This window comes from Alosa sapidissima, chromosome 2 (assembly GCF_018492685.1).
Source record: "Alosa sapidissima isolate fAloSap1 chromosome 2, fAloSap1.pri, whole genome shotgun sequence".
NCBI lineage: Eukaryota > Metazoa > Chordata > Actinopteri > Clupeiformes > Clupeidae > Alosa > Alosa sapidissima.
In genome coordinates, this window is record NC_055958.1 from 36,470,430 (window position 1) to 36,496,115 (window position 25,686).

The 25,686-nt window shown below is 39.9% G+C and overlaps 3 protein-coding genes across 7 annotated transcripts in view; 1 reads left to right on the forward strand and 2 right to left on the reverse strand.

Moving 5' to 3' along the window:
• Positions 1 to 25,614, reverse strand: LOC121700215. 2 transcript variants are annotated; one of them, XM_042083040.1, is made up of 8 exons: positions 25,604 to 25,614; positions 25,338 to 25,344; positions 19,353 to 19,356; positions 3,500 to 3,710; positions 2,221 to 2,556; positions 2,011 to 2,031; positions 836 to 946; positions 1 to 559 (listed from the first exon to the last, which is right to left on the reverse strand). In XM_042083040.1, exons 4-8 carry the CDS (start codon positions 3,576 to 3,578, stop codon positions 489 to 491), a joined length of 618 nt encoding a protein of 205 aa, XP_041938974.1. In that variant the 5' UTR covers positions 3,579 to 3,710; positions 19,353 to 19,356; positions 25,338 to 25,344; positions 25,604 to 25,614; the 3' UTR covers positions 1 to 488. The 2 variants fall into 2 exon arrangements, with proteins under 2 accessions (XP_041938974.1, XP_041938962.1); XM_042083028.1 differs by lacking the exons at positions 19,353 to 19,356; positions 25,338 to 25,344; positions 25,604 to 25,614 and having other exon boundaries at positions 3,500 to 3,823.
• Positions 9,039 to 15,680, reverse strand: LOC121700224 (nectin-4-like). 4 transcript variants are annotated; one of them, XM_042083068.1, is made up of 6 exons: positions 15,556 to 15,680; positions 15,325 to 15,427; positions 15,014 to 15,097; positions 14,369 to 14,474; positions 11,853 to 11,998; positions 9,039 to 9,780 (listed from the first exon to the last, which is right to left on the reverse strand). In XM_042083068.1, exons 2-6 carry the CDS (start codon positions 15,335 to 15,337, stop codon positions 9,743 to 9,745), a joined length of 387 nt encoding a protein of 128 aa, XP_041939002.1. In that variant the 5' UTR covers positions 15,338 to 15,427; positions 15,556 to 15,680; the 3' UTR covers positions 9,039 to 9,742. The 4 variants fall into 4 exon arrangements, with proteins under 4 accessions (XP_041939002.1, XP_041938992.1, XP_041939012.1 ...); XM_042083058.1 differs by lacking the exon at positions 15,556 to 15,680 and having other exon boundaries at positions 15,325 to 15,549; XM_042083078.1 differs by lacking the exon at positions 15,556 to 15,680 and having other exon boundaries at positions 15,300 to 15,549.
• The window catches only part of LOC121700144 (poliovirus receptor homolog), a 72,838-nt gene continuing 67,995 nt past the window's right edge, over positions 20,844 to 25,686 (forward strand). Inside the window, exons 1-2 of the mRNA XM_042082945.1 lie at positions 20,844 to 20,885; positions 21,647 to 21,746. Coding sequence (XP_041938879.1) covers positions 21,695 to 21,746 — 52 coding nt within the window. The 5' untranslated portion in view covers positions 20,844 to 20,885; positions 21,647 to 21,694. The remainder of the gene's footprint in view (positions 20,886 to 21,646; positions 21,747 to 25,686) is intronic.

The window sequence follows — 25,686 nt, forward strand, 5'->3', positions numbered from 1 at the left end:
AAGATTTTAAACTGTTTTTATTAAATCATACAAAATGTCACCAATAAAATAGGAAACTGCAGTCATTTAGCTTAAGAAATATAGATGTGTAACATTATGTAATCAGGCTTAGAAAAACAATTACAAACATAACAATTGTGCAAATGCCGGAGTCCAAGACACTGTGGTTCATGATGTCTAATGATGACACCATGCTGGGTAAAATCCATCCAAGCAGGTTAAAGTTAAAGTTACATGTTGTCTGAAATTTAGAAGATGATTGTATCCAAAGGGACATGGCTTCACAACTTCACGAACATGGGTCAACCGATTGTGAGTCTGTGACGTTACTTCAGCTCCGCCACGCACAACATTATGGCCATATAGTTTCATCTACCGTATGTATATTCATCATGGCTATAACAGTCATGAATGAAAGAATGTATATTGATCGTGGCTGTAGAAGTCATGTCTAACTAACTGGTCCATCATCCATTGGATGGTCTGGATCAGATGACCTGACCAGACTGGCTTCGTAGTAACTCAGTGCAGAGACAGTGTCCTGTGAAGTGATGTCCACCTGTAGAATAACAGATAGCATGAGACAATACTATAGTTATTACAACAACAACAACAACAACAACACATTGCATTTATAACTTATCACATGGCCTAAAACCAGACCAAAATACTCTAAAATGTATTTCTTGTCAAATCATGATGTGCAATTGTTCTGGACACCTGTCTGTGTATGATGCTTTTACTGATCGATTTATGTATTTTTGTAGAAATGCCTGTATGTATTCTAATTTGTGTGTGATAAAGGATCATGAATGCTGTTAGTTTGACCTCTGACCTCTGAGTGTGCAGAAGCAGATGATGATGATGATGAGAATGGCCACTGCACAGGCAGTGCAGACACACACATAGATCAGCCAGTCCGGATCAGTCCTGATGGGTGGACTCCCTGTCAGGCAGAGAAACACAGATTCTAAATAGCTATACAATCTAATAGAAATAGGTTGTAAAAATTATATAAAACGGAAGCAGGAACCTGTTCATGAATGCAAATGAAAAGTTCTAGCAGAGCAAGTGGCAACTTAGCATCAAAACCAGACTAAAGTATAAAAAATGTACCATTGTTGTCTAGTGAGATTATACTATTACAAAAGACGTGTTTAATTTAACATGTTTTTTGACCTATTTAAACAGTTTCCCTATGGGGACAATAAAAGTACCTAACTATTTATCAGACACATTGTTTAATGCTTGCATTAGGTCGTGTTTATTGATATTCTTGTCAAGAGTTAATTAATAATAGTGAGGGAAACTAAACGATCACAGAGAGGACCCAGGCCTGGCTTTGCAAGAGATGTAGAGAATGATAAGATAGACCACACGAAGAAATAAGGTTACACAAAACCTCATTGATGTCATTGAGGTAGATCAAATCAAGCAGGCAAGTTCACTCTTTCTCTGCCCCCCCCCCCCCCATCCCCTCATATGACCGTGTTCTCATTCTCTGAAGTGTGTACAGTATACCTAGAACGACAGGACTTTGAAAGACCTTTTTGTGTGTGTGTGTGTGTGCGTGACAGGCAAGCTACACCCGACATATAACTGAAGCGAGTTTCCACTATAATCAATGGATCTTGCTACACTAGATGTTACAGTGGTGCATACAGTCAAAAGAATAGACCAGTCTTCTAAAACCTTTTCACGCTGCGTTAACATACTGTAGTGCTTCAGTTGCACACCAAGAGTAGTAACCAGCTGTAAGAAAGAACCTCAACAATCAAAATAACATCTACCTATTTCTGAGGATTTGTATAGTTAAAATTAAATGTCACAATAACAAAATTAACCCTTATGTTACACTTCCCAATCAGTACCAGTAATATTGATACAATGCAGGTCATGCTTTGATTACATTAGCCAGAGAGAGAATCCTGATAACATGAATGAACCTAAGTTAAGAAATAGGACAATTTAACAATTAACCCATTCCGTACGTGTGTAGGAGGTGCTTACCTGTGGTAGTATGTGGGGTTTCTAAATCAGCAGAGATGATGAGAAAGAGGACAAAAGGAGATAAAACAGATTAAAACAAACTTTAACTGACAGGGAGATTCATATTTGAGGTCATTTGGTCATGTAAACCTTAAACTTATGACAAGTTGTTTATACACATAAACCTTTAGTATATAGAGCCAAAACTCTGGTTTCATTTGATATAGCTACCTGACACAGATATGTTGATGGCATGGCTGATTACAGATTGAGATATTTTACAGCGATATAGACCATTATCATGTTTGGTCACGTGGTGGAATTTCAGACGAGAGATCAGTTCATTTTCCCCTCCCGGTGTTCTCTCCTGGTAGATGGACATGTGATGTTTCTGTGTTGAGTCCAGTTGTACACAGTTGATATCGGTGAGTTTACACCAGGTGACTGTGGGCTCTGTGTCACAGTTCTGCCATCTGATGGTGCAGTTCAGTGTCAGGGGTTTCATCGGGGCTGTTCTCAGGACAGTGTTCCTTCTGACCAGAACCTCAGGGTCGCACATGGCCTCATCTGATAAACAAATATTCAAAAAATAATTAAATGTGTTTAATATTAAACTTTTTAACGTTTTCATCAAGGAATCACAAGGAAAATAGGATCATAAATGTTTTTCACAGTGTAAAATTATTTTCTGTTTCCATATAACACATTTAACCTACTAATGAGAATACCTCATTCATCTCATATGTTTTACTAGAATCCAGGAAATTAAGAGTAAAGAATGTAATTAAATAAGAAATAGCTTTAAAAAGCGATATGAATTGCATTGAGTCCAATGGAGCGGTTTTGCAAAATGAAAAGCTGTAAAAATGATATCTAATTTTCTTTAGGGACACTATGGAATCATTGTTGTAATTGTTCGTAAAACAATCTTAAAATGTGACGAATCTGAGCACTGATTCAGGTATGCTAATAGTCCTGTGCAGGATGTCAGTCATAAAAAAAATATTTTTTACAGTGACAAAAAAAAGAAACACATATTCAATGTAATTTTTGAGATATTTGGCAGAGAAAATAATGTAAAATGTCAAGGAAACATCAAAGCCTTTGCGTAAACAATCAAGGTACCTTAACCCTAGAGTGCCCACATTTTCTTTTCACAATATTTACTTACTATGAGTAGTATACTACAATTACTGTAAAAATACTATAATTACAAACTTGGTGACAGTTTATTGCATTTATATATAATGGATGCAGAAAAAACACATCCCAACTGGTATAAGAAATAACAACGTCTGAATAGAGATAACAAATTCTGAAATCTAAGTTGACTTATTTTATTTTAAAAAAGGCCCATTCTATACACCACATATGTTACATACTGATAAAAAATTTGAGAGTACATTTCTGCGTAAAGCAGTGTGCTCGTAAATCACAAATCTGACCTGTTGTTGCAAAGCATGAAGCCCAACCATGAGGCCTGTGTGCAGAGGAGGCTGTTGTGACTCACCCTGACCAGCGGTGCTCTGGCAGAGAAGAGAGAGAAGTAGCCACAGCACTGGAGCAGCAGCAGCACTCACAACGTCCATGATGACCAGCAGGCCAGCAGAGACACAGAGCACAAACAGATGACCACTGGAGGTCTAGATCCACATGTGCTGTTACTGATGGAGTACAACCAGATGACCACTGGAGGTCTAGATCCACATGTGCTGTTACTGCTGTTGGATCCTCTCACTTTATTGTTCTTTCTTGCTCTGTCTATCTCTCTCTCTCATTCTCTCTCTCTCTCACTCTTAGTGTAGATAGGCTATAGATGAGCCTGCACCTCCACCACCACCACCACCACCACCACCGGCCCCTCTGTCAGTGTTCCATTCTCACTCCCACACATGAGCACTCACAACACTCACTCACTCAAATGCAAAAACACAAACACACACACACACAAAGATACACACTGTTGTGTGTGTGTGTGTGTGTGTGTGTGTATGTGTCCACTATGGCCATAAGACAGATTTATGGTGATTCACTAATGCCATCTTGTGTTGATGACATTATAAAGCATGTCAGTGGTCCTATCAGAATTTTACAACAACAGTGTAATGTGTTTTATTTATCTAAGGATATACTGTATATTTATAAATAAACTTACTTTGATGTGCTTTTGAGAAAAATAAGTTCACTTTTGTGCTTTTCACTGTTATTTGAGCCATTACAGTATTTCTCAGTGACTTTGGTACATTTCTCACATCAGAATTGAAATTCTTACGTAAAACTGCTAATTCAACCCATATCATCAGCAATCAGCAATCAGAATCAGCAATGCTTAGTACATGCAACTGATTCTGTACAAATGTCTGTTTTACCTTTTCAATTGCTAATGGTCATAATGCACTATAGGCCTAGTTCCATGCTGAATAGTCCTACCCTATAAAATAAATAGGCCTTATTTCATCACTTGAGTCATTACATGCAACAGTGTTGAACAAGCTGTCTATAGATGTCATAGTCTCAAGTTCAAGTTTATTGTCATATACTTATATTGTTCTTTCTTGCTCTGTCTATCTCTCTCTCTCTCATTCTCTCTCTCTCACTCTTAGTGTAGATACAGTAGGCTACAGATGAGCCTGCAGACAGTAGCCCCCCCACCCCCCCCCCACCACCACCAACACCACCACCACTGGCCCCTCTGTCAGTGTTCCATTCTCACTCCCACACATGAGCACTCACAACACTCACTTACATAAGCTCACATGCAAAAACACACACACACACACACACACAGGAAGGACACACACAGACCACTAAGAATCATGTTGCAGAGGTATGACCCAGTTTCTATTGCACTGTCTCATCACAGCTTCCTCTATCGGCACTCTTTTCTTTCTCTCTAACACTGTGTGTGTGTGTGTGTGTGTGTGTGTGTGTGTGAATGTGCTTCTCCATCTGTATCTGTCTGTGTTTATGCTTGTGTGTGCATATTTGTGCGCATGTGTGTGTGTGTGTGTGTGTGTGTGAGAGTGTCTGTCTGTCTCGCTGTCACTGCCTACAGACAAAAAGTCATCTGCCATGACAAGCATGACAACCGATATAAAAAATTCTGTCATGACTGAAACTGTAGCGGCAGTGACATCACCAAGTACATCACCTGTACACTCACATGACCTGTACACTCACATGTTAGGATCACCACTGCCATCTTGTGGTTAAACAGGCATACAGCACTAGCAAAACATTCCAATGAGGGGATTTGAACACCTTTTGGTAACACTTTACTTGAGGGGTGAGTTCATAACACATTCATAGCAGCTGTCATAAACTGCACATAAAGTACTCATGACTGTTTCATGAGACATGACTCAACATTCATACCAAACCTTTCATGAATGTGGAAGACAGAAAGATGAGAACTTGAACTTTGTCAAAATAAAAGTCCAAAGTCGCAAAGCAGTATTGCCGTTTTTGGTCCAAACCTCTTGATCACGTCACATCTGAGTCAATGGGCTACTCCAGTGCCAAAAAGACAGAACATGGTCAAGCAAATAATTTTTGTTTCATAAAAATGTATTTTTTCATTGATGTAACCTTTGCAGATGATTTCTCATATTTTACTACTGGGAATGTCCAACCGCTCCAGGTTACACAAATAAAGCTGAATGTAGGCTAGTTTACCTCCCAGTGTTAAACTTAGTGATTACAAATACTTCACAACTTGTATAGTAAAGTGACATTCAATGTAGACGTCATAAGATATTCATGAAATATTTACAAAGGCTGGAGGGATCAAATTAATGGTATCCAGGTTAGACAAATACGATGTTGAACTTTTATTATGACCGCCGCGCGCATCTTTTTCGCATGTCCAAATTTCCGTCAAGGATTCCCGGGACACTGTTAGACCGGGGTACACGAAACTTGGTGGGCATGTAACCCCACATGGATAGCATGGAACCTCCTTTTTTCGTTTTGATCTGTAGCCCCCCCGCTGGACTGGACCCCCCGAAAGGAGGGTAGGGCAGACACAGTTTTCTGTGAATATCTCGAGAACCGTAGGGCCTAGGAGGTCCACCTTTTTTTGTATGTTGGTCTTAAGGGGGCATGTCAATCTATCCCATTACCACTTATTTCATGTATAGCGCCACCTAGTTAAAAATTAAAAAGCAAAACATTAGGTGTTTTCATCACAATATCTCTGGCTGACATGGTCAAAACTGCACGAAATTGAAAGTGAAGGGTTAATATGACACCCTCCGAATGCGTGCCAAGTTTCGTGGACTTTCGTTCATGGGGGGCCTTACAATAAAATAATTTATGTGTACATTTAGTGACCGTACACCAACAAGGATTCCCGGGACACTGAAAGACCGGGGTACACGAAACTTGGTGGGCATGTAACCCCACATGGATAGCATGGAACCATCGCTTTTCGTTTTGATCTGTAGCCCCCCCGCTGGACTAAAGGAGGGTAGGGCAGACACAGTTTTCTGTGAATATCCTGAGAACCGTAGGGCCTAGGAACCGATGACCAATTTTTTGCATATGTTTGCCTCCAGGGGTCATGTAAACCCATTCCATATGCACACATGTGCATAAACAGATACACACGCACACACATACATTCACAGTAATCCTACGTATGACACATACTCACACAGTAGACATATATACGCATGCATGCACATGCACACACACAGGCACATAAACAGGCAAACACACAAGCACATGCACATGCACGCACACACACCCACCCACACACATAAACATAAACATGTACACGCACACATGCACACAATTCAAGAATTTCTCAGAATTATGAACAGGCAAGATGGGGGTGGGGTTGTATAAAATCTATATTACATGTGAAATCTATGAACTATAATCATGTTTTGGTACTTGTTGTCTAGCAGATACCAGTGAGAATTGAGTGTGCATAATGCAATTCAGTGAGACAGTTAGAATCATATATGCCTTTCAGCGTGACTTATTTTTGTGGAAAACATGTGCTGGACTGGGCGGCGGTCATATTTTGTACCGCTCTGCAGTACATCTAGTTTTGACATATTATCGTCGTTCTGTCTTCCACGTTCATGAAAGGTTTGCTATGAATGTTGAGTCATGTCTCATGAAACAGTCATGAATGCTTTATGTGCAGTTTATGACAGCTGCTATGAATGTGTTATGAACTCACCCGTCAAGTAAAGTGTTACCCACCTTTTCTATCCACTTACAACAGTGACAAGATAGGGAAACGTCTGCAGAATCAGATCAGTAGATGGTTCCTATCACCACGCAAACCAATGCTCAGTGGTGGAACGTAACGAAGTAGCCTACAAATAGGCCTACTTCGTTACTATACTTAAGTACATTTTCCACGTATTTGTAGCCTACTTTACTTAAGTAGAATTTATAGTGCATACTTTTGACTTTTACTTCGTTACATTTTACAGCAATTATCTGTACTTTTACTCCGCTACATTTCTCCACACCATCGTTGGAGCGCTACGTGTCCAGCTTCTAAATCTTTGAAACATAAGCTTCTAGTCTAGACCAGGCAAAGCGTGAGCTTGTAGCCATCTGCAGCTATATTCACCAGACCCATGGCTACACTGGACATGCAACTGTGTTCTGTGCCTTTCTCTGTCTGTTATCTGCAGCATTAGGGCCTCCTCTCCGATGAGATTGCTATCCGCGGATCAGCAAAGTTACAGGCTATGCCCATGCTTCCGTCACACGTCTGATCATGTGCACAAATGAATGGTAGACTATTATAGAACCGCTGGCCGAAAAAAACGTAACATTTTCCAGATAAGGAAATATTTCTTAATTGTGTGTGATCAAATAAAGAGGCATAGCCTACAATTGGGGGGTAGTAACGTGAGTGCTCATTCAATGTCTATGTGCATCTGCGCAAGTGAAACTGAACCTAATCATAAAGACACCTTTCTCAGCAACTTTTCTGTTCAATCAGCAGAATTGGCATTAGGCCTACAATCCACCCGACGTTTCCCTTGTCTACCCCGTTAAACTTCAGGCTCTCGTGTTTTGCGAGATATTTTACTCAGCAGATCACCCTAGTAGATAACCAGAATTACAGTCTCTAGAACTGTAGGTCAGAATGTAAACTAGGCCACAGATGGTAAGCACAATTGCATTAGCTTAAAACTATCTAGTCGAGTATAACCTAAAACTAGCTAAATTAAAATGCCACAGCCCATACTGATTTTTCTTTTAGAATATAGATATTAAGAGAATAAATCATTATGCAAACACTTTTACTTTTAATACTTAAAGTACATTTAAAAGCAGGTACTTTTTACTTTTACTTAAGTAGGGTCATTGTGTCATTGTCATTGTGGTACTTTTACTTTTACTAAAGTAAATATGTCTCTGTATATTTGTACTTTTACTTAAGTACTGAGTTTCAGTACTTCCTCCACCACTGCCAATGATTCAGAAAGCTTTGCATGCTGACCACCTCTGATGGAAATTCTTAATGCTGACATGTGCGTCTTCAGTCACACTGAGGTTTCCATTGGAGCCCTTTTTGACACCATGTGGTCAGACAAGCTTGCTTTACAGGCTCACTTGTTGCTCTTGTTGAGCAAGTGCTCAAAAAGCACCAGACTGATCTAATACAGTTTGTCTCGATTTTTTACACACATTTTCTGAAAGCATGCCTCATACTCTCAGAACTCTACACACAAATCAAAACACACACACACACACACACACACAATGGGCAAAACCCCTCAATTCTCCTGCAAAATGAAACTTTACATTCAAAACAATGTTATTTCTTCTCAAAATGGTATTTTGTTTTCAAATGACACACACAAACCATCATATGAATAGACATTTATAAGAACCAGTTGAACACTGACATGCTCAATGTAAAACACTATAATGAATGGAAAACACTTCTCCATTCATCATAATGACTTAGGCCTCTCTTTTTGTTCAGTGTTACACTTACTACAGACAGTACATACATACGTTTGTTGTCACATATTTGAGAATATTGTGTTTATGCTCAGAACACACAAATACACGGTAACAAATATATTTTATTTCCCCCCACAAAAATAGTGTACACAGTGCACATCCCAACCAACATAAAGTTGCACATACAGTGGTCTACTTACAAAACAACAGACAAATTTCCTGTATACAGTTACAGTAAAAAACAAAAAACTATGCTGCATCCTCTCTTCTGTTTTGGTCTGGCCACACCACCTCATCCACATCACAAGCATTATGCTAAAGCTCTGATTGCTAATTGTCAAACTGTGAGACAGGTATTTGCCCATGTGATGAGTCAGTGTGCATAGTAGGGCAATTACAGTAACTTTAGAATTTGAATGGCAGTATGTTCCTTGTGAAACTGCAAACTGCAATTACATTGACAAAGAGTAATGACAAGTTACATATACAGTATATATTTATATATTAGATATATGTATTTATCCTATCATCCTAAATACAGATTAAAAGTGCATCATGATGGATGATTTTCCATTTAAGGGCTTCTTCAGCCAGGTGCACAGAACGCTGCATCCATTATGGATCCATAGTTCTCTGTTAGTACTGAAAACTGAACTCAGGTTCTGGCTCAGACTCTCTTGCTCCAGTTCAAATGGAAGGCCACTGTTTCACAATTTCAGTAGGCAGTGAGTAGCCAAATGGTGTGTGTGTGTGCATATGTGTGCGTGTGTGTGTGTCTTTGTGTGTGAGAGTTTACCCACAAAGAAAATCAGAACTCATCATGATCCTTTGAGGCACTGGTGTCAACTGCAGAGAAAAAATAATCATGGGTTAGGTAGAGAAAGTGTGCTGAATGAACACAGTCATGGTGGCCACCAGCTGAGAAAATGTGAGATTCCTCTGTCCAGTGCCATAACCACAGCCGGTGCAGCCAGTGTGGCCAAGCCCCCCTACCCCCACCCCCCTCTGACTCGGGGGGAGGGAGTTCTCGGGGGATATGGTGTAGTGCATAGTGTACCAATTCCCTAAATTATCAAACATTACATAGAAGAGCAGCAACACATGCATGTACATTTGTCATACTCAAATAAGCCAACGTCCAGGTTATCATATTAACCACATATTGCATGCTATCTGCAAATTGTATTACACACAAGGGCGTAGGTTTGGTCTGAGCTTTGGTGGGGACACTACCCACTACCCCCCCCCCCCCCCCCCCCCCCCCCGAATATATAAAATGATTAAAATGTGCTACTGTCCAACTACTATCCATGATTAAAATGTGCTACTGTCCAACTTGATCTAACTACACTGTGTAGCCTACATAATCTGATTTTAATATGTAGGCTACAGATATGTAGGCTATATTTAACATTTATTTTCTATTTGGTCTGTTATGAAATCATGCCCATTTAAGCACAGCTCAGTTTTAAGAAAATTAAATACATAGACAAAATGCTTAGCATTTTGTGAAAAGAAATCATTAAGGCTACATTGACAAACATGAGCAGCCTGTATATTCTCTGATTCTAATATTTACAGATATCTAGGCGATGTAAGCACAGCTCAGTTTTAAGAAATGCAGCCGAAAGACCATGTTGAATTTTGCTATAATTTATTTCAAAACCGGATTACTCTGGAACAGCTAACTATACATATATATATATATATATATATATATATATATATATATATATAATATATAATATATAACTATGTATTGGGGCAGCCGTGGCCCACTGGCCTCTGGACTTGTAACCGGAGGGTTGCCGGTTCGAGCACCGACCAGTGGGCCGCGGCTGAAGTGCCCTTGAGCAAGGTACCTAACCCCTTACTGCTCCCCGAGCGCCGCCGTCGTAGCAGGCAGCTCACTGCGCCGGGATTAGTGTGTGCTTCACCTCACTGTGTGTTCACTGTGTGCTGTTTGTATTTCACTAATTCACCGATTGGGTTAAATGCAGAGACCAAATTTCCCTCACGGGATCAAAAAAGTATATATAAGATATATACACGGGAATGCATTACACCTTTGTAAGGTAAGGTCTGCTGTTTATTCTGATATATGGTTTGTCATGTGTTGCGTGAAGAGTGTGTTGGCCTACGATATTCCACCGAGACGAATGGATGTGGAGATGGGCGCAGAGAATAATTATTAAATCTTAATTTAATCTTAACTCTTGAAGTTATTTTTCTTGCGAACTGTTTATTACAGCAAACAGTGGCTAGCTAGCACCGTTTAAAAGCTGAGAAAAGGCTCTTTCATGTGACACATGTGTGATGAGTAGCCTACTTCTCGAGGAGTTCAACAGAGAAGAATGGGTGAATTTGGACGCACTTCATGCTTGTAGTGAAGTAAAGATGAAGCGCTGCATGCTGCACAGGAGACTGCGGCTCACTGGTAGTTATTATAGGTAACTTCAAATCAGCGTGATTTACCCTTATAGGCTACTGCACATTACAAGATCTGTACGAGATGATCCGCAGCACTGAAGTGAGAAATTATTTAACTCTTTGTGTAGCGCATGTGAGCGCTTTTTTCCCCATTTCAACCTGAATATTGGTGGGGACATTTCAGTCGTAATTTGACATTGGTGGGGACACGTCCTTCGGTCCCCACGCAAATCTACGCCCCTGATTACACAATGGATACAAAAGACCATAACAATATTATACACAACCCACAACTGATTAGAGTAAAACTTGACATTCCTTTCTACTGGTATGCATTATATCTGCTAAATTAATACATGCAAATGAAATATACTTCTAACTCCCAACTTCTATATGAACTCATTTCATAATGCAGCATGTAGTTTGTAACCTGTGACTGCTTTGATGATAGTACAAAATTAGAGGTGACGTGAGGCCCAGAAACTCACCTATATGCCGTAATATGAAGCCTTTGGCGGTCCCATGTGAGTTTGTGACCTCACAGGTATATTGGCCATTAAAGTCAGAGGTCAACCTCGGGAAGCGCAGTCTGTCCCCGTCTGGTGTCACACCATCAGGCAAGTCCAGGCCCTCTCTGAGAGAAAACAATAAGAGTTACATAATGCTGGACATTCCTGGAAATCTACTGTTACTTTGGCTTTTTCCTGAATGTATATTAATCAATCTAAACATCATTTTCCCTTAATGTACTTGCTTCTTTAACCATGTTCCTAATAGCTGAATTGATAATGCCTAAATCCATACACAGATTAAAAAGTTAAATTTTGCAAATATAGTCCATTATAAATTGTGGTAACACTTTATGGTAAGGGTACATGAATTATCATGAATTAATGCATGAATTAATTCATGAGTTATGCATTACTTCATTCGTTTATATCTTGAATGCCTGGGAGCACTGTGAGAATCATGTTTTTTTATTTCTCCAGTGCTTTCAATATCATAAGGGGAAAAGGCTAGAGAACATGGGGGTGGACCAGCACCTGACACACTGTGGATACTAACATGTTCCACATAGTAGACCATCAAACCCCTCTCACAAAGGTCACAAAACAATGAGCTGTTATCAGCAGGGACGTGCACAGGGGGGTTGCTCAGGTTGCCCATATGCCCTTCTCAATTCACATTGCCCTTCCGAGGGGAAAGAAAAATAAATAAATAAATAAATTGTACAGTCGATGCAGAATTTCACGTACGCCTAGTTAAAAAAAAATCGCAAAGCCTCACTCACTTCCATTTGGGAGCCGAAAGGGAAAGTCAGTAGGCAAACTCTGTTTACGTGGCTGCAGCGCTGCACGCGACCAGCACCTGAGCTGAGCCTGCATGAGCGGCAACGGCCCTAGAAGGAGATTGTCGCGGTTGTTGGGTGAGACAACTCAATGTTGTCGGAAAAGGTGAGTTTGTGACGTATAACAAACGAACGATCATCATCATCAAGTTTATGAAATAAATTAAAATCTTCATAAATCCAGACTGAGTTTGCCAAGTTTAGCCTAAACAATCAGACAGATAGCTTTCAGACAAGCAGCCCGTTATCACATAATCTAGGCTAGGCTACTATTTTTTTGGTATTAGGCGAACTAAGCTACATGTCTGCTGATAGTTAGTTTCTCACATTTAGTTTTAGCAAGAAGAATAAATGATGGATGTAATGCATCACAATAATTATTTTATCCAAAATGGTTAAATGCCTAAATCCTATCACTATTTTGGGCATTGTTTGAAGCCAAGATGCCCACTGAAAAGAGGCGGATTCAGGAGAGGGTGAGACAATTCAGGGAGGCAGCAAAGGGCAGCACATCACTGTAGCGTTGGCTGCGAAAAAGCCAACCAGCAGGTGAGACAGAGACTTTGCACTCAGTAGTTAAGGTGATTGAGTGCTGTATTTCAGTGTTTTACTTCGTTGTGTAGCCTATATATATTAATAAAGACCCTGTTATTCTCAGTCCTTCATATAGGCCTACATGGATTTATATGCAACGTTACGAAAACATGCGTGCGCAACTAAGAGGCAGAAAGCACCATAGAACAGCATAGAGCAGTGCTGTCCATGAAAAGAATAAAATGAGTTTTTGTGCTGAAAACTGCACCAATTCCAAATCACGATGGTTAGAGAATGTTCAATATGTTCAATATCCCTAACGGAATGCATGTTTTCGCCAAAAATGACAAAATACGATGTTATATAAAAATGCAAATGAACGGCAAACTCTGAATTATAGTCTGAAATGAGATGTTATTATCATTGAGATCCATAGGGGTATACAAAAAAATCTGATTGTAGCTTACAGCAGCGCAGTTTTGTTGCTAAATGTATGCCGTAGGCCTATAGCCCGTGAGTTTTTTTTTGTTGGGGGGGGGGGGGGGGGGGGGTGTCCTTTTTTCAGGTCAGTTCTGCCTCTCAAAATTCCTGTGCACGTCCCTGGTTATCAGACACACTAAAGCAATAACACACAAGTGACCAAAACCAAACTAAAAGTGGACTGTAACAACCATGACACAAAATGGGTCAGACTGTAGTCAATCAACTGCAACCAACATGCAGGGATGGATTACTGCACGGGCCTACCGGGCCCAGGCCCAGGGGCCCAAGGGGTCAGGGGGCCCTGAAGCCCAAGCCTTTGCATGGAATCATTGCCTCAATATCAACAAATCAGGATGAAGGCTATGAATCTGATTACATTTAGTATTTGGCCATCCCCAAAATGCACCAGAATACAGGAAATCACATAAAAAAAAATGTAAACATTTCTGGGGGAGGACCCCCAACCCCCCTCCCACATATACATCTTAATACATCTTAATACATTAATTAATACATCTGGGCCCAGGGGCCCGAAAGTTCATAATCCGCCCATGCCAACATGTGACAAACAAACAAAGTTCTATATCCCACATATTAGAGCATTGGTGTGAACAGCTGATTAGGTTGACCTGTCCTTACCTACTCCATAAATAGGTCGGAGGTGGGTTGCCATCGGCAACACATTGGTATTCCATGTTGTCGGTGTCACCATCTGGAATTAAGATTCTCACGTTCCTTGGCACATCTTTAGCAATACCACACAACAACCACACACACACACACACACACACACACACACACAGGTTTCCATTGAGGGCACAATATCAAAGCAGTTAAATCATCTAACATCATTAGTACTTATATTATACTTATATACTTATACTTATACTAGTATAGGCAAGGTGAAATAGTGAGGGCTGCAAGGTTTTCATGAACTTGTAGTTTCATTGTCCCTTGTCAAGAAAGACAACAAATGAGCAAATGTACTTTCTCTTGGCTATAGGCTACATTTATTCTTTTCAAGCCACAAGCATACCACAAGCAGTTGCAAGTCTAATTTGCATACTGCAAGTAGCATAACTCTTGGTTGAAATCGTGTGCATGATGACTAGACGTCCCCTGCTGCTTTTTCTTTTAGGTTAACCAATTTGAAAGAAAGGGAAATAAGCATGCGCGTGAATCTGTGCGAAATGTATAGCCGTTTTAATTCATATTATTAATAGATGGGAATATGTGGAACAAATCTCCCCGGACATCAAAAAGTAAACTGAGTAAGCTACTCACACTCCTCACACAGAACGAAGCAGAGTAAGAGGTGAAAATATACTATCGAAGGAAGTCTTCTTTGGACGGACATCGTTTGAGAACCTGGTCGGCAAAATAAGACGAATCTGGGTTCAGCAAAATGATATACAGGTGTTTGTAATGATAGTTAAATACATTTAACTGCATGCTGTAGCCCAAAGTCACCTTTAGCTGACTTTACCCCTAAGCTTCACTTTCTTTCATGCAATTTTTAGATATATTTTATAGTAGGATTTACAATGCATGTATTAACATGTTTGCTTACCGGAATCCCACAGTCTGTCACTTACCTTTTCTATGCATTTGAGTGCGCTGCAGTTAAAGACAAGTTGTGCGTCGTTCAGCAATTTAGAAATTGTTTAAAAATCGTAGGCTATAGTTGCTGTGTTTGATCTGCGGAAAATTAAAATAACATCCTCTCGATTTATCTCCCGTATCTCTTTCGTCTCTCCTGTCCGACGTTGACAGAGAGCAGGCAGGAAATGCACTAGGGTTGTCAGAAACCGATTGCTTTCACTTACTGTACAGTAGACCATGGGTTCCCAAACTCCATCAATGTGGGCCTCCCCTCTGAAAACAGTGACACCTCCACCTCCACCTCCACCACCGTGACTCGAAGAGCTGTAAAGAGTGTTGTAAGGCTGCGTACAAATCCGCTTGGAGCTGCAAGTTACTGTTCACTGGTAACTTGCAGCTAGCTCGGCTGGCGGCACTGTTGCTAAATTACGTTATGAAGTTTGGCACAATAAATTTCTCACTCAGGATAGGGATCAATAATACTTTCCACTATCCCAAATATTTAGTATACATCTCTTCTATGATTTATTTCGATTTTATTTTATAATGTTGACAATTACGTAATCATTGAAAAAAAAACATAGATAGTTCTAAACGTTTTCCCTTCTTTTTTTAATCAACCTTCCGCGCCTCCCCTCAAATCATTTGGTGCCCTCCAGGGGAGGCGCGCCTCAGTACCTCTCTGCAGTACCTCTGCAGTAGACGCAGTAGGCCTACGGGACAGGGGCATCGCGCGTTTTGGGTGTGCCTGGGTATACGGTGGTTGTTGAAATCCACTTACTTAATTTGACAGTTAATTAGTCTTGTAAATTAGTTCAATAGTACAGTACGCTGTGTTTGGAAAATAGGGTCCCGCTGGATTTTCGTGTAAAAATTGATTTTTTTGTATATTTTGCTAATATAGAGTCTAAGGAACAATATTTTTTTGTCTTCAAATTTTCACGATCCATCTTTAGTGTTTTTTTCTGTATGTTTTAAAATAAGCGATTATATAGTCTGAAAAGTGATTTTCACATTTTCTTCTAATTTTTTGACAATGAATTCCACTTTTTGCACACAAAACCCCCAGATAATGTAGAAAGGTGGTTGGTTCTCAAACAATATCCATAGTTTTCAAACTTTGAGTGTCTGAAAAGTGTAAAACCATCTCCACCCTTGTTGCCTATGTCAAAAACGATTTCTTAATCTTTGCTTTTCTTGATGCTTTCCTTGACCTGCCATGTCATTCTATTGTCTACAGTATATGGCATTACAATGAAATCCATTCCATTGTCATTATTTGTGATGTAAGGGTGGATGCTCTCCTGTGTTATGTAATATTTCCTGTCTGACCTGTCTTGTGTAGCAGAAGGTTGTCACTGTTATTTTAGTTTAGAATTTTATCATTCAATCACAGTCATGGATGAGCAGACCGAGTCATAACACCTGCATGCAGTCGAGACAGACGCGACGCCGACGCACGCGTCTTTCTGTGTTTTTGTGAAGATATCTATCATTGAATGCCTCTTGTGGAGTTAGAAAATAAAAACATTAAACAATAGTTTGACAGTACCTACAGCAATTGTAATCTGGGTGAGTGTGGCCTAACAGCAGCATGAGCTCTGAGGAACAGAGGTCAAGATGAAAGTGAGCAGCCCATCTCCCTCTCTTACATTTCACTGCATCAAATGGCAACCATTTTGTGTGTGATGAATGTGTTAAAAACAAAAAACAGACTGGACGTATCTTGTGCAGGACTGATGTTTGGCTTTTCTCCTGCATGATACAAGATGGAGGAGAGAAGGGGTCTATACATGTTAGTATATTACATAATTATTTGTTATCAAAAGTACAGAATGTCATTCCAAAGGATTTTATATTTTGTTTTACCCATGATTATTGCAAATATGAACTACAATGTATGGGTTTCTTTTCCGCATTGGCAGCCATCTTCTTTTTGCATACTATCATGCAAATATTCATGTCAAAAGAAAAGTCATTGTCCATTCTGACTCTGGCAGCACAACTACTGAAACTAAAATTAGAATCATTTAGACGTCCTGCAAGTCGGGTCTGAGCCGAAACGTAAGGGGTTCCTTGGCCCATGCTACACATTTCCAAAATAGGGCTTGTGATGGTCTTTTGAGCCCCCACCGTCGACTTCAAGACAGCGTTGCCTGGAAGGCACTAGGGTTAGGTTTAGGATTAGGGTTAGGTTTAGGATTGGGTTTAGGGTTAGGGTTAGGATTAGGTTTAGGTTTAGGATTAGGTTTAGGGTTAGGTTTAGGTATGGCAGCGCTGGCTTGAAGCTCACGGTGGGGTCCAAAAAGACTAACCTTATTGTAGAGAACAGGAAGTACTGTAGGCCTGTAACTCTAAATTTCTGGAACATTCACAGACGATTCACTCTGACTTTTACAGCTGATAACCTCAGTAGCTACTTCACATCAACACAATACTGCATGATGGCTGTGGGATTTGCTTCTTTGCACATGCACAACACCATGTCCGTGTTTGTGTAAAATGTCATCATGCACTTTTCAACATGGAAAGTGTGGTGGTGTGCTGGGCAGTTTGGGAAATGTAGTCAAGTGGTGTAACCCACTTCCAGAGAATTACTCTAAGCTAGGCCAAAGTGCCACACATACACACAGAAGAAAATGGCATCCTCTTATCTAACTCAGTGGTAGATAGCAAGTAAGCTCATTTCCCAATAAGTTGGTGTGTTCCTTTAACAAAGCTTAAGTGAAGAAGGCCCTCTCCAGTGTGTACAACAAATGCGAAGAGCGAAGAGATCAAAGCAGCTTACTGTATCTCTCCGTCTCTGGGCCAATTCACACAATGTACTCTGCAGATAAAGAGCCTGACCCCGTGCACTAAGGCCTCTGCTTCCAGATAGTTCCACATGTTGCACGATCAGAAATGTGAAATCATAACAAAAACTTACATTACCCACCCTTTTTTCCAATGCATAATCTGTGTGTTGTAACTTACTATGATTTGGATTTCGGTCCTTACTTATGTATGGTTTTGGATAAATGCATCTGCCATATCACGTAATATAAAAGGCAAAGTCATGTCAGCATTTGTCCTGTTGCCATAGTACACATCCACTTCACACCTTATCTGACTTATTTCATATGAGTTTATTTGTCTTATATGCGTTCAATAGTATTTGTTGGAAGGAGGTTTATTTATTCCCAATTCCCGTAGAGGGCAGAAATTAAACAAAAAGGACATACTGGATTTGGATTTGATCTCCATGAACTGTAAAACCTATAGTCATCAAGATTAGAATAATCAAGATAAAAACAAAAAAAGGCTTTAAATATGTCAAGCTCTTTATGTATAATGAATCTAGATTATATGAAAGTTTCACTTTTTGAAATAAATTACGGGAATTAATTAACATTTTGATTAACTTTTCCATGATATTCCATGATTTCCATTTCTATGATACACCTGTCTGTCATTGCTACTGTCCTTCCATGAACATGTGTGTCTGTTAGTGAGTTAGTGGGGGGAGTGAGGCAAGGAGGATATTGTCTTATAGCCTACTAATTTACTATAACTACAATAGTATGGTACAATAAATAGCATTTATGAGGAGATGTACCAACCCAAACAACCCAATAATGTCATAATTTCCCAATAATGTAGTAACTCTCAGAAATAAAAAGGTACTCTAAACTCCATAAAATCTAATAAAACCTGATGTTATAACTTCCCAATAGTGTAATAAAATGTCTTTATTATATTAAATGGAGGTCATTACTTTATTGGGTTTGACCTTTAATCTTGTCATAATGTTTCCATTGTACTTCATACTTCAAATGTTTTGAATAGTATTTGGGAGTATAAAAAACGTGGTCACTTCTATCTCTTTCTTCTTGTTTACTGACAGACACGTTTCCTACCAGCCTTTGTCAAGGCTTTGGATTTTGGAAAACCTTTTTACTAACAGCTTTCACTCTCAGGGCAGAAACACCATCTGTGATTGGTCGAAACGGAGCCACACACAAAGTGTTGGCTGGTAGTGTACATGGCTGTATGTGCCACTGTCTGATCAAAGTACCAGTGGCCATGTAACTTGATCTCAGTAGAGCCTTTATCAGTTAAATTATTTCCACAGTGAATAAACATACTGGTAACAGCACTTAAATTATGGTGTGGATCTTCCTGTAAATGATACCACTCCTAGAAACAGTCCTCCCCTCATTTAAACCCCAGAAATACTTACAGGATACAACTGAGACGCGATAAGCATTGAGCTAGATGTCTATGCCTCTAGCTTAGTTACTGTGTGTGCCTTTTCATTATTGGGATAATGGTGAATCGTTAATAAAAAATAAATAAGAGGGTTTAAGACTGGAGCTTTGCCACTTTCAAAAACAAATGCAATACCTATAAAAAAAAAGTATTCACAGAGTAGTCTAGAGAGGGAGGGCGTGGGGAGTAACCTGGCACTGACATGACACAACGCAAAACGTGGGGTAACTTGACTGACACCTTACCATGTTATGCGGTCATCATAGTTGTAATCGAAGTAATCTAAGCAAACTTCGGGCGGAGCTTGGCAATGTTTACAAGAGCCAATGACAGCGCAACTCATGCGCCACAGCATGATGGTAGTAAACGCGTTTCATACTGGAATGATTTGAACCGTCTGTTTAGTTTTGACAAAGTGCTTATATTCACTTCGCAGTAGGCTACTTGTGACTTACGTACTTATTTTCAAGGAGTGAGGATCCTCCAACCAAACGGTGAGCGTTCACTGATCATGCACCTGCGAAAGCCGGTCTTTGCAAGAGACATCATGGCTAAAGCTTAAAGAGCTAATTTCCACGGGTCCGAGGAGAGATCAGTCTGTAACTGCCCAGATAGCAATTTCCTTTGGGCCGGATCCGCATAAAAGCCTTTAGATCCGCCTGTAGCGGACATATGGTATCTGACTGTGGGCCAGGTCTACTCCCGATACAGGTTTCAGCTCTGCTATCAATGCTGTTTTATCACCGGTTTACAGATTTGTCCCAGGTCCAATTTCCGCAACTCAACTGGAAGTCAGGAGATGCGTTTAAAATACAAAACACTGATTTGGCCCAAACCTGTGATACGGATATGAGCCGAAGGACCATTTTTTCACAGCAGACCCAGGTGGTAATGATATTAATTAAGGTGCTGATTCTAAATTGACTGTCCTTTCCCTACTTCATTGTCAACTGGCTGCTAAAGAAAAAAAAGGTATTTTGGAATGGCACAAATTTAGAAACCATGGGGGTGCACTATGTTCCCATGGCCACTTCATTTCTACAGTAAGGCTGGAAAAGAAGATATAGTTGGCTCAATATTGATCATATGTTCGTTTCATTATTTTTATTATTACCTAGCAGTGGTAAAAGTAGTCAATTGTTGTTTGTGTCAGATCTAACAGTGCTATGAAACAACCCCATATTCTTGCCACGCATGCAGAAGTCCAAGCAGTAATGTTAATCAAGGATCTTTGGTTTGCTCACTATCAATCTTTTGACATGATTTGCCAGCCTGGGGTTGGACTAGGACAGCGCAACTTTTCAAGGTAGTATCTGCTTTTTATCTCTGTTGGTTTATTCAGAGACAACAACAAGCAACCAAGCAATTGATAACTTTACTATTATTTTCCAGCAACAACAACTAGCTTAACTTAAGCAAAACAGCTATCACAATAACTATTTTGCTATTTTAAACAGCTATCACAATAACTACTTCTACAGCCAGGTTGTTGAATAAAAAAAATAATAAGACACTTATGTGTAAAGTTTTTTTTACCCCCCTTGTGTTTGTAGCCTAGCTTATGTTTATCAGTTGAGCTGTTGGGAAAACGTTACTGTGAACTTTAGCCTGGGTGAACCTATAACGAACCTGTTAGCAAATGTGTAGCAAACAGATTTTTCAGGATAATTAGCCCTAATTACCAATCACATTTCACATGTCAAATAAAGCCGGCTGATGTCTGATAAACGAGTCCGTACCACACACAATAAGCGGACCCGTATTGCATATGATAAACAGATCTGGAACACGTCAGTAACACAGACTACCATACGGAACTGGGCCAGTCTTAGCCCTTATTGGTACCAGATCCGTCAAACAGATCCAGACCAATTTTGGACCGATGTGCGTTTGGACGCCGGATTATGCAGATCCGTGCCGGACGTTGTGGTAGGTGTGGCCCAGTTCCGTCACAGTGTATGTTTGCTATCTGGGTGGACACTGGAGATTTACAGACATTTTCAATTTCTGGAGCTTATCTGATTTGACTTTGTGGTGTTTTTTTATGTATCCCTTTTACTTACAAAGTAAATTAACGCACGACGAGTCATCTTGAAGGACGCGTCGGTTTGAAAGATGAACCATGGATTATTGTTGTGGCTGTATCTGTCAGTGGTGGTCCACACCAGTAAGTTCCATAAAGTTGTTTTCATAATCGTGACTGTGAATAATTCTGTCACATGTGTGTGTGTCGGGCTGTTGGGCAGTTGTTTTGCTGTTTACTTCCCAGATAACAAAATCAGATTGGCAGATAGTGGACCGCTGGTGACATGCCGCTGGTGGCGTGCCACTTGTGGTCTTGTTGGACCACCATCTCTTAAATTTAACTTGTCATGAATATAAAGAAAATACATGAAATGTTACTAAATGATGGATGAAGTATAAGTGAATACATTTAAAAAAAGAGTTTAGACCAATAGTGGCAAAATATTGGGGCATTGTCGGCAAACCACCAGCGGACCGCCAGAAAACCGATGAGCGAAACGCCAGCGGACCGATCTGCCCTCTGTGGGTCGACAGTGGTAGCCTCTCAGTGGTAGCCGCCAGCCTCTTGCTATCTGGGTTAATTGTTTATAAAAATAAAATAATAAAAATATTTTTTTATTATTATTTTTTTTTTTTGTTGTTTTTTTTTACATGGGAAGATTCGATAGATGCGGTCCTGGATAAGGTTCAGTATAAAGCACAATGTAGGGGAAGATTTCATTGTTTTAGGGGGACTACTGTGTGTGTGTGTGTGTGAGAGAGAGAGAGAGAGAGAGAGCGCAAGCGCATGCGTGTGTCATATCATGACAGCATGGCTATAGCCTATTTCTTAATAAGGAAATAATTTAGCCAAAAGATAATTTTCATTTGCCTGATGTTATTTAGCCTAGATATGTGTGTTTTAATATTTGACAGACACTTTAAATATGTTTATATGTACAATTTAATTCATTCAATGTTGTTGATACTAATAGTTGATTATAAGGGCAAAGTTCCAAATCATTGTAATTGTCTGTTAATTAATTTGATCTTTGCCATGTTCTGGTAACTCTGGTAAACCCATTACCTCACATTTTCTAGCATTACATCAATAACACATTTACCTCACATTTTCAAACATTCCATCAATAACAAACATGGTGGAGAGTACATGTTGATTTGGTCATTTGATTGACAACTTGATTGACCAGACAGTCAAAGTAGGCCTAACTATTTTAACATATGTGAGAAAGACAGGCTGGGTTACTTTTAGGAGACTAAGCCCAGGGATGACCGGAGCTCTCCAAATACGTTTGTGTACTACTCAGCTATTGTGGTGCAAACAATTGACTGACATTTCGACGCACTCTGTCTTCCTCAGAGTCAAACCATACTGGTATCATTGCAAAGACATTTCTCCCCTCCCTCTCCCAAAGCATTGGTTAATGGTAAGGGGGATGTATTTGCAACAATAAACCAGTATGAGCACTCATAGAAAGAAAGGTGGTCATAAACTTGATCTTAGGTCATTGTGAATTAAAAATACAAACTAAATAAATAAAAAATAAATCTAAATTAAAGGATGACATAATCAGAGAAAACAAGAAAGACATCATTCTTAATTTAGACCATGGGGCTCAACTGTGTTGAGTGTGTGAATCCAAAACACTTCTCTTTTCAGTAACATTTTGACAGTATCTCCACCTCGTTGGGGAGGTAGTATTCTATCAATCCCCCAGAATTTCAGAGAAGCGCAAGAGTGACACGCTATTGCATAGTCCATATTGTGATTGCGTATAGCGGCCTTGTGCTCTGCAATTCTCTCTTTAAGTGGGTGTTGACATAAATCACATAAAATTTAAGACATTTATTTTTCTTTATTGATAAAGGCCTGGGTAAACTTTGAGAAAACATTTGCGACTACCAGAACATTCGCTTGTCCTGTGCTAGCCCAATCCAAGAGAGTAAAGTCAATGGAGATTATCTACAAAGGCTTAGTGGCTAACATATTTCCCACAAAGGTTCTGGCTTGGGTTGTCTTGCTTTAGCAACCACAGTGCTCACACTCAGAACACCACTTTTGCACCTCATGCCACATCTGGGGCCAGTAGCACCTCTGTTATATCAAATCTGTGGTCCTGTCCACTCCCAGATGGCCGTGGTTGTTGTGTAGGCTAGTAAGCACTTCGACTCGCAACACCTTTGGCAGTAAAAGCTGCAGCACTGGATCCCTGGAAGGAGGAGCCTGGATCGCTCGGTGCAAGGTTCCATCTATTTCCTGTATCTGGGACCTCTGCCATCAACTGCGGACTTCCCTTGGTTCACTCCACTTGTCTTAACGGGTATGTGGTCATCCCTGTCACCAAAACCACAGGTATCTGGAAATACAGGGAACAGTCTCTTGCAGGACTTTCAGGTCTCTTTTGGTTCAACCAGGGATGGTGTCCACCATACAAGATTCTGTCATCCAAGAGTCTTGGATGTTGGCATCAGATCAGCTCAAGATGTTGTAATATAGAGGGCAAGCTGACAAACCCAGCAATGTTCCAGAGCGCCCAGTTTTGCTGACTGCAGGTATTGGAGGGGATTGTTGTCAGTGTACATGGTGAACGTGTTGCCCAGGAGATACCTGCCCTTTTTTTCCGTGATTGTCCACTTGACTGCAAGGAGTTTGAGTTTCATGGCACTATAATTTGACATGTTCCTCTCACTTGGCCACAAGCCCCGGCTAGCAAAGGCTATTGGTCGCTGTAACCCATCCTTCTCCTGTGACAGAACTGCCCCCTAAGATAAAGGGACGACTGAAATCGGCATAACCTAGGACTGGCGCTTGAACAAGCCATTCTTTTAAGGCTCTGAATCCAGAAAAAGTTCTGAAGGCAAACCTGAACGTGATTACATTCAATGTTAACTATCCAATATTCAGATGTCTGTAATTGAAATGTATGCAAATTAGTGCATAATTAATGAGATATTGTTAAATTACATCCCTAAACATATATTTTCAGAAAACTTGTAATGCAAAAAAATATTGTCTCTACATAAATAATCAACTAGTAAAGTTTCATAAGAATATCAAGGAGTTAAATTTTTTACCCTATTTACCCGTTCTATGTTGCCTATGGAGGCCAGTTTTAGGCCGCAAATGCTAATTAGCAGGTTTAAAACTAAAAATCAGCTAAGTAAATATGATATTCAGAATCAGCACCCAAAAATTAGGCAGAATACCCTCTTTACCAGTGTTTTCTCACATTTGACCCCCAAGTGATAGTAGTCCCAGTCTTAATTATGCATTATATAAATGATGATGTCATCTAAGTGTGAAAATGGATCGTGAAAATTTGAAGACAAAAAAAATCTTGTTCCTTAGACTCTATACTAGCAAAATATGCAAAAAAATAAATTTTTACAAGAAAATCCAGCGGAATTACACAAGACACCGTACTACAATCTGTATCTCTATATTCCTTGTCAAATGAAGATCAGGAGGTTCATTCGATGCATGCGTTTGCACCATAGGCGGCGCTAGGCTATGTTGGCTACCTCTGATGGGTGCCTCAGGTTGCTTCAGTACGCGCAGACAACTTTGGGGAACAGTCGTCAGAGTAGGCTACCGTCTACCGCTGAAAAGGTATGGCTAATGGAGTGAAAATGAAATCTAATCGAATGAACACATTTCAGTAGGCTACAGGCGTAGTATTCTTTCACACAAACATATGGGTATTTGTGGGCATCTTGCCATCAAGGGAAACACAGCACAGCTACGTTACGCCACTGAATAGGCTACAGTTCAAACAATCACTTTTTGTTTGTTCGCATAGGCCTATTCTGAATATTTAAACTGGTTGAACTGGTTGAACTGGTACTAGATCCACTGTCACATTTAGGGCCAGAACTATTTACTGAGACACATTCCCCAGTATTGAACTGCTGTGTCCCAGACAGTCCTGAAAAAGGAATATAAAGCATGTATAGATGGCCAAAATAATTAGCTTATATTATGTCAACTAGCTGAACAACACAGGTGACCACTACTGCATAATTTCATAGAGTGCTGAAATGTACTACTTTTGTCCATTTCTGAACTGAAATTCAGCAAATAT